This window comes from Garra rufa, chromosome 3 (assembly GCF_049309525.1).
Source record: "Garra rufa chromosome 3, GarRuf1.0, whole genome shotgun sequence".
Lineage (NCBI taxonomy): Eukaryota > Metazoa > Chordata > Actinopteri > Cypriniformes > Cyprinidae > Garra > Garra rufa.
In genome coordinates, this window is record NC_133363.1 from 23217288 (window position 1) to 23226696 (window position 9409).

Below are 9409 nucleotides of genomic sequence, written 5' to 3' on the forward strand. Positions count from 1 at the left end.
CATTAAATAACAGTGTTAAAATACATAATCTAATACAAAATTAACAGTTTACATTACAATTTTAATAGAAATGCCTGAAAAGGGCACCAAAGGCCTGGTTAATGCAGTTGTTACACTTACATGATCATCGAATTCCTTGTTTGACCAAACATTTAATTAAAATATCCACATAATCTTTCCTATCATTTCCTCAACAAAAATATGTGGACATCATAACCCTTGTCTGCTTTATTGTCAAAACTGCCACATGTACAGTGCATTAAGAGTTTTGAAGTTTCGTTTCTCTCACATCCTTGGTGCAAACAGGTAAAACCACAGAATAAAAATATATTTTAAAAAAAATACAGACAAATACAAATATTATATATTCTATAAAACACAATTTACAAGCATGGATATGATAGAAAGATAGATAAAAAGGCAGATAACCATGGTTTTATCATAGTAAAACTGCTTAATTTCCTTTTGTATGATTCTATTAAATCAATCAGACAACTGTATTAATAAAATCATAGCCATTGGAGGTAACTCTTTGTTGTTGATAAAACTGTTTTATTACACCGATCTTGCTATTTCGCTCTTTATTTACCTTTTTGACCAAAAATAACTGTTTATTTAAAAGTGCGCTCAGTAATTCTTCAGATAATATCTTCTGCTTCATTTAATGCAGGGTCAATATTGAAATTTGTTAGGAAAGAGGATGAAGTGGTACCATCAAGCATTGATCCAGAGGGACTTAGCAGCTACACTTTTTATTTAAAGTGTCATTTTAGTTTGTATTTTTTGCTGTAGAGCTACAATTGTAATTTATAAATGAGACAATTTATTTATGTATTTACTTTTATTTGAATAAAGTTCTATTTTGGCCCCTAGTAGGTGTTTTTTTTATTATTTTATTTTTATTTCCGTAATATTTGGGGGAGGGGGCACAAAAGTAAATTTCTGCTTAGGGCACCCATTTGGCTAGCAGCGGCCCTGGTTAACCTTAACGCCTACTGTCACAAATATGCGACAAACCGTTTGACTCAATCAACCAGCCGATATAGCGTTTGCATTCCCCCAATGCCGGTTAGTGCATAATCGCTACAGACCTAGGAACCTTTGACAAGCACTTGTTTCTAGTGGGACCGTAAAGTGACGGACTTATTTCTTGTTTACGCACGAGAATAGACCTCTGGCTGTATCCGAAATGGCCCCCTATACCCTATTCACTATTCCCTACATTAGTCCACTCGTACAGTTCACTTGAAGGAGTGAATGAAAACGAGTGAGTGAATTCGGACACTAAGTGCACCGGAAGGACTGCCGCTTTTGCATAGTATTGCTTACTGTTTAACAATCATTTAAAACGGACAGTTCGAGTAGTAAGATTAAAGGATTTATCTTGAACTATGTCAAGGAGTTTATGTATAAACCTTGGTTAAACAATTTAATAATCAATTTACAACAAATTTGTACTTGTGTTGTACGCTGTATTACGCAGTGGACGAGCGCGTTGTAAAACGAACAGATGGATGATTCAGCTGCGGGCGCCATCGTCTGGAGAGACGCGGGAATTCAGTCGGCGCGCGACTCTCACAGTGCATTATGGGTTATCTCTAGCTGTTGAGCGTACATCGGTTGTACACTCGTTTTTGCGGTGCATTGTGGGATTGAATGAGTGCACTCGAGAACGTCCACTATGGTTTCGAACACCACTTAAAATGGCTGTCCCCTCAAATAGTGCACTATTTGAGGGTATAGGGGGCGATTTCGGATACAGCCTCTGTTTTCACAGAAACCGGAAATACGCAATCGCAGGGTATGCAGACTTCCTGTGTAATGTCAACACAGCAGAAAGCCGGGTAATTTAAAATTAAAATGGAGAGAGTCTACACAACTTACCTCGCTGGTTTGCCAAAGATAACTTTTGCCGACCTGATAAGAGTCGTGTAGGAAAACTCCGTCACAAAGAGGAACAAATTGGATAAAGGATATACATTTTTCCACTAAGAGTTTATCCAGGAACCAAACACTAACTACTATTAAAAGAACGAGCCCTTAGTCCACAGATAAAGTGCATAATATCACGTTAAGCGTTTTCTCCCCCATAGAAGCCCATTATAAGGAAACAGCTTGGTTAAACTTACCTTAACAGCGACCAGGGAAGACCAAACTTCTGTTAAATTTCACTTAAAATAAACACTTTCTGTTCTCAAAAGAACGAGCTCTCATTCAGCATATAAAGTGATCGCCCCCCATAGAAGTCCATTATACAAAAAAAAAGCTTAACGTGGCTTAAAATTTTACTTATAATAAACACTTTCTGCTGTCAAAAGAATGAGCTCTTATTCAGCATATAAAGTGAATAATATAAAGTGAATAATATCACGCTTTTCTCCCTATAGAGCTCCATTAAGGAAAAAGCTTAACATGGTTTGTTATAATGGACTTCTATGGGGGGGCGATCACTTTATATGCTGAATAAGAGCTCGTTCTTTTGACAGCAGCAAGTATTTATTATAAGTAAAATTAAACATAAGTTTGGTTTTCCCTGGTCGCTGTTGAGGTAAGTTAAACCACGTTAAGCTGTTTCCTTATAATGGGCTTCTATGGGGGAGAAAACGCTTAACGTGATATTATTCACTTTATCTGTGGAATAAGGGCTCGTTCTTTTGATAGTAGTTAGTTTTTGTTCCACGTAAGGTTTGACAGAAACTTGGGGTTTCCTGGTCGTTTTTTACATACATTAAGCCACGTTAGCGTTTTTCACGTTGTTTAACTGGTTACCGGCATACCGGGGCGGAAATAGGTTTACACAGCAATTACGTATTTCCGGTGCAAAATACAGAAGTTGTGAGAAAGGTCTATTACTCCGGTCGCGAAGTTATGGATATGAGTCGGAAAAGTTTGATCTTTATGGCCTACTGTCGCTAATATGCTACAAAGCTAAATATTACAATAACTTCAAAAATACTTGTCAAACATATTTCACCTAATTACGTCGAGTGTATAAGCACACAATAAGCAGGTTAATATTTGTATCTTAGCACAACTTACCTTATATAAATAAGTAAAAAAAGGGTGAATATATAAAACATTGTTTTTTGTCATTATTCCTGTTGTCGCAAATTTGCAACACACCAAAATTTCTATTTATTTGTTGTGCAAAAGTGAAATTGATAATCTCAACATCATTTACCATCTACTTAAAGGCAAAAACACACATAAAACATTTTTTTTATATACAGCTATATAAATTCAGGCGTTAAGGGGTTAAAAAGAATCCATTTCTCATTGGGCTGTTTCTGAGACGTATTAGTGGGCAACAGTGTGGATAAACATGGCATTGTATGTATGAAATTATGCAGCTCTGGTATTGATTTGATAAAATAAACATGACAATGTTAACGCCTGACGATATTGTGATAACTGTACAATGAACAGAGAGAACATGAGATGAATTTAAAAGCTGAATCCTAAATAATGCTGTGTATTTACTAGTGATTTGACTTGTGATCTGGTTCAGCCCTGTTTTCTCATATTCATGTCATGCTCTTCTGTCAAAATACTGTTTTACAGGACATGCAGTGTACTGTATGTTTTCCTTTCTGTCCAGCTGTGTGTATGAAATTGCTGGCGACTGAAATGTGTGGGTTCAATGTTTGAGGCACTTTCCTGGTAGAAATGGAATATTATTTCCACAAGTTTGTATCTAAATGATACATCAATGAAATGGTATGTCATAATGCACAATGCCATTTTCAGCATAACCCTAAAATGTATTACAAAAAAGCACCAACTTGATGATCAAGCATGTTGGTGGAGGGTGATGATTTAGGCTTGTTTTGCAGCCACAGGATCTGGACTGCTTCCAGTCATTGAGTCCACGATGAGCTCCTTTGTATACTAAAGTATTCTAGGGACAAATTTGAGACCATCTGTCCAACATCTACAGCTTGGCTGAAATTGGTATACAACAGCAGGGTTTCCGCGGGGTCTTAAAAAGTCTAAAATTTAAAAATCAAAATTTTAGGCCTTAAAAAGTCTTAAATTCGCTGTTCTAGGTCTTAAATAATTTCACACAGGTCTTATTTTTCCGATGTCCATGTAACGCTACCTCTAAAGCTCATTTAAATTCTCTTTTTGTTGTTTCCGTGGTGTTGTAGTTCTTTATTTCACTATTCCAAATATAATTTGCTGTATTTAAACTACAAATGAGACCAACACGCAATAGACCTTTTTCACAGAAACCGGAAATACGCAATCGCAGGGTATGCAGACTTCCTGTGTAATGTCAACACAGCAGAAAGCCGGGTAATTTAAAATTAAAATGTAGAGAGTCTACACAACTTCCCTCACTGGTTTGCCAAAGATAACTTTTGCCGACCTGATAAGAGTCGTGGAGGAAAACTCCATCACAAAGAGGAACAAATTGGATAAAGGATATAAATAGGGTGACCAGACGTCCCGAAAATTAAACTGGTCCGCAGCGAAATCAAGGTAAAAATGAATTTAATGACTTGTGCAGAGTTCCATAAATACATCCTGGGAAAGACGGGAGTGCTGGCAGCAGTGAAAAGCTCTGCAAAATATGCTGATGTCGAGCCTCCACAACCTCGGTAGGCTATATAGCTCAAGTGTGAATTTAAAGTTATATTGTTTCTATTAATTTATCTAATTCATCTAGGCTATATGCACAAAGACAATACGACCTTTTTGCTTTATAGAGTAGATGAAGAGAGAGCAAGTTGCAGCAGCCGTTAGGACAGTTGAAAGTGCAGGCAGAAGTCGCGTGAAGAAGTCAGACCGGTTGAGGGCGAGGCACCGTGTTCAAAATAATACTTCTATAGCCTATGTATTAGGCTATATCAATTTATATGCATATGTAAATGTTAATAAAAATATGATTGGTTCATTAACTTCAGTTTGAAGTATAAACATGCCTAACGTTACTTCTATATTGTATGTAGGCTACTTATATTAATAAAAACATGAAAGTCATTGTCTTTATTATCCATGACACCCCCCCCGTCCCAAATTTCAACCAATCTCATCTGGTCACCCTAACTGAACCAGATCTTAAGGGAAGGGTGTCTAGAAGACCTTTTGAGACCAAATTTTGTGAACCAAAACAGGCCCAATGGTTGATGCACCAGATGACTGAAGGTAGATTTGGAGTCACAATTGATCTTAACATGGCAAATAAACAAGCAACTTTAGGTAGCTTGGCATGAAACTCTGAGACAGTGTAAGGTTCTACATGGTTTATTAAAAGACAACTCAATCATACAACCAATCTCACTTCTCCACTGGAAACAGTTTGTCCAATAGTGGAGGTCCTCACAGCAACATCTCTTCCTAAAAAGGAGAAAAAGTAGTGAGAAAGGCCACGAAGTCACAAATCAAGTGGAAATAGTTACTGCGTGCACTTACTCTTCCTGCCACAGCTTTGCTCACAGGAGCCAGAAGAGGGATGACACACCGCTGTACTGCAATGGATGAAGATCTGAAAGAGAAAAGGGTTAAGCCATAGAATCCATTAAAGAGTAATATTAGGGGTTCAGGAAGAGCTGAGAGCGTACGGTTTCCTGCAGAGGAGCCAGTGATGCTGGATCAACAAACGTGAACATCTTGACAACGAAGCGCTTGTAGTGGGTTGGGAACTGAAGACCAGACGCTCTAGTCACTGGAACCAGTGCGGTCAGGTAACGGTCATCATAGTAAGGGCATCTGAAGAGGAAAGAGGCAGTTAGAGAGTTCCTCACAGCAGACAAGCTGGATAAAGACTGTCGGTAGACTCACCCATCAATCAGAAGATCCCACTGGGGTAGACTGAGTGGACTGGGGGTTGATGTCGCCCAACAACGTCCCAGCATCAGGACAAGGTTGGGGTCAGTCCTCTCCAGAATGCGCACCTCAACATACACAGGCTCTCGCAGGACTTTCGTGACGGGATAATCAGCAGCACCGTAGTAGGACGTGTAGGCCTCATCCCCTGAGGAACACTGGGGTTTAACCACAGTCCACTGCAACCTGGACTTTAAGACTGAAGACAAGTCTTACCTTCTGCGCAACCTTTGGTGACACATTGGCCATTCGCCAGTCTAAGCTCCACTCTGAGAGGTCCAGGAGCAGCTACTGGTGGAGGTGCAGGAACACTGTTGACCTCCACAACCAGAGCTTCCACAGCAGTACCAGAGTACCTACACTGGAAGAGAAGCCTGGACAACAAACGGTCAACTTGTAGAGTTTGTCAGAGATGGTACTTAAGATAAAGGGTATGAGTCACCTACTCAAAATGGCTGTCTCTTGTGATGGAACCAAACGGACCAACGCCTACTTCATACGAGGAGGTCATTCTGTTTTCATACACCACATATCCACTGTCCTCCTGCAAATATGAACACTGTTGGCATCCAGCCCATCATAAGCCATGCAGAATAAAGCCAGAAGCATCTCCTCACCATCATGCTCGTGCCACATGCGGTGACAGGGAACTGGTATATAGCAAAGAAAGGTGTAGAGTCCACAGGAGCGCAAGGTGGTTCACTTCCACCCACTAGACGGACCGAATCCAGACTCAGTCGAGGCAGCGTAACATCTCTAGCCACCACTACCACAAACTGACCATCTCTAATACACTGGACAGTCACTGGAATGACATACAAGAGTAGATTAATGTGGGTAACAAACATTAACCAAATTTCATCAGATTCCAAACTCTCACCTGCTTTCCCATAGTAACACTGTTGTCCGTTAAAGCAGCAGTTGATAGCCTCACACTCAGCACCACTGATACCAGGTTGTCCACATTGGATCTGCTCATAATCAGCTACAGCACATTTGTCAACAGGCTCGGCCTTCACTGGCTGCTGAAGCTGAAACTTCTGAGGAACCTGCTGAGCAGATTGTTGTTGAGCTGACTGTTTAAACCGATGGTCAGACTGCTGGAACATCAGAGCTTGAGGATTCTGAGCTGAAAAACCCATTTGAGGAAGAGCACTGCAAAAAGAACAAGCCAAAACACACAGTGTTTGGAAATAACATAAATGCCACTTTCCTGCCATTACTAAACAACTGAGCATAGTTTCAGGAGGCCTTGGACTGCTATTTATACTCTGCAAATGAATAGTCGTTATCAACCACACCCCCTTTAATCAAGAACCATTACAGCTGCTCTGACTAATTAACTTTAACTTCACATTTGATTGGATGTTATTGAACAACAGTGGCTACATCTTACTTACGTATTTTTGTCTTGATTCTAGTGAAAATTTCTACAAATTCCTAAGTTAAGATGCATTTAAAATGCATCTTGATTTAAAAATATTTTACTTACCCCATTGCCAGATAATTTTAACTGTTTCCAGGGAGAAAAAACTAAATTAAGTGCATTTTGCAAAAAACAAGATTAAATATCTTAAATACATCTTACGGGCAAAAACGCAAACGTTTTTTCATGCAGCTGTGAAGTTTGAGATTTAGGCCTTTGTGTTTTTTCAGAAAACAGCCAAACATCACTGATAAGTGTTTCTTTTATAGCACTTTATCTATTTGTATCAATAGATTTCAATTACAATACATATTTTTAAGGCCAAGAGTTTTTTTCTCCTACACTGAGCCATAAATCTCCACTTCAGCAGCACTTACACACACCACACTTTACATTTATATTCTGTCTATATCCTGAAGGTTTTTACAGAGGGATTTGTTCATATTAGCTTGATTTTATACAACATTTTCTCCCCAAAATGGTAAGAAATACATGTTTTTTGTCTGTTCAAAGTTTTTTCCTGAATTATGGAGTGATGAAATGATATACCCCAAATTCCCTCTGTAAAAGCATTTGACACTGTCAAAAAATTAAACAAGAATTTTGAAACTGACTTCATCCAGTGTTTAGATTTCTGGACTAGAAATGTATGCAAATAAACACATATTTCATATTATCAATGTAATCGATCAACTGGGTCAGTAAGGCGATAACTATTAGTTGTCTTTTTTACCCTATTCACTGGCAGTGTCTCGCCTTAATCGCCTTTTTTTTCTTTTTTAAAAGATAGCCATCTCATGGGGGGCGGTGCAGATGTAGCCTACATACCACTGCAGTTTCCAACAGAAATGAACACTAGAGGCAGTAAAACAGCACTTGTAATCGTTTTCATACACATGTATGATTACAGCTCCATATGTTTCACTTTCTGGAAGTAAAAAATATGCTCGGTAGCTCGTAGCGGTGCGTATGAATCCTGTGAAAAACAACTCACGATGAAAGACCTGGAAGATGAGAGTTCAAAAAACAGGCTAAAACTACATTCTTGCAATTGCGTTTTTACATCACATTCACTTTAGTTCATACTATTTTGTACTATTTAGGTGTAGTACAGGTGGTACGTTATTTTAAAACATCACGGAGCATTAGATTTACAACGGACATTTCAAGTAAGAACTGTGGTGACACATACAAAACCAAACATAAAACGTAACATATGTACATTCATCTGTTCCAGGTGAAAAACACTCTTTTAGCGCCACTCAGTGGACATATCTGTTGGAAAATGCAGTTATACTTATTGATATGTATTTCGCGTCTAGAAAAAAGTTCCCACAGGTACGTTCCCAGATAGCAAACTGACATAGAATCAACGTAGAATCGACGTCTCCCGTGACATCGAAACGACGTTGATCTCCGACGTCGATCCAACATCAGTTTTGCTCATCGGGGTAATGTTGAATCGACGTCAGGCACGTCATTCAAAACTAACGTAAAATCGACGCAATTGGTTCACTTACCCAACGTTGAATCGACGTTGATTTTCAGTTGGTTGAAACGACGTTATAGAATCAACACATATTCCACATAAAATCGATCTAATTGGTTGGCTTACCTAACTTTGAAACGATGTTGATTTCAGGGGGGTAAAACGATGCTACACAATAAATATTGTCTGCTTGTTTCTTACATACTTTTTAATAGACAAATTAGCCTGTATATGCAATAATTTATGGAACACACATCAAATTCAGTCATTATTTATTTATTATTTACACAAAATTCACAAATACATGTTTAGAGCACAATCTGTCTATAAGACTAACATAGAAAATGCTTTGACACTCAAATACATACAAAGAAATCAAATTATAGGAAGTAAACACAAAGAAAGTAATTTATAGGCTAATAAAGAAGTTACAAATTAAAAGCTATATTCACTTCAGAATAAAAAAATGTCAAATGTGTTTGAATTTTGTTTAGTGGGGCACAAAAGGAGATGTAAGGCAGACAGCCTCAGTCACCATTCACTATCATTGCTATCATTCCATATAATTACTGAAACTATGCCACTATCTCCTTTTGTGTTCCACAAAATAAAGACATATTGGTGAAAAGATGATTTATAAAGAATTCCTACCCTTGAAAACAGAA

General features: G+C 38.3%; 1 protein-coding gene across 1 annotated transcript; it reads right to left on the reverse strand.

The window, feature by feature from the left end:
- Positions 1 to 5266: 5266 nt before the first annotated feature.
- Positions 5267 to 6971, reverse strand: LOC141331526 (zona pellucida sperm-binding protein 4-like). The gene is made up of 8 exons (XM_073836581.1): positions 6710 to 6971; positions 6447 to 6634; positions 6276 to 6373; positions 6046 to 6203; positions 5785 to 5977; positions 5565 to 5712; positions 5416 to 5488; positions 5267 to 5340 (listed from the first exon to the last, which is right to left on the reverse strand). Exons 1-8 carry the CDS (start codon positions 6969 to 6971, stop codon positions 5267 to 5269), a joined length of 1194 nt encoding a protein of 397 aa, XP_073692682.1.
- Between the last annotated feature and the right edge of the window lie 2438 nt (positions 6972 to 9409).

What these genes read in the sequence shown, in the direction of transcription:
- LOC141331526 (XM_073836581.1), bottom strand. Translation starts at nt 6,971, where the DNA reads ATGGGTTTTTCAGCTCAGAATCCTCAAGCTCTGATGTTCCAGCAGTCT. An exon ending in CATGTGGCACGAGCATGATG is followed by an intron (nt 6,374 to 6,446) that starts GTGAGGAGATGC and finishes TCATATTTGCAG; the next exon opens with GAGGACAGTGGATATGTGGT. An exon ending in ACAAGAGACAGCCATTTTGA is followed by an intron (nt 6,204 to 6,275) that starts GTAGGTGACTCA and finishes TTTGTTGTCCAG; the next exon opens with GCTTCTCTTCCAGTGTAGGT.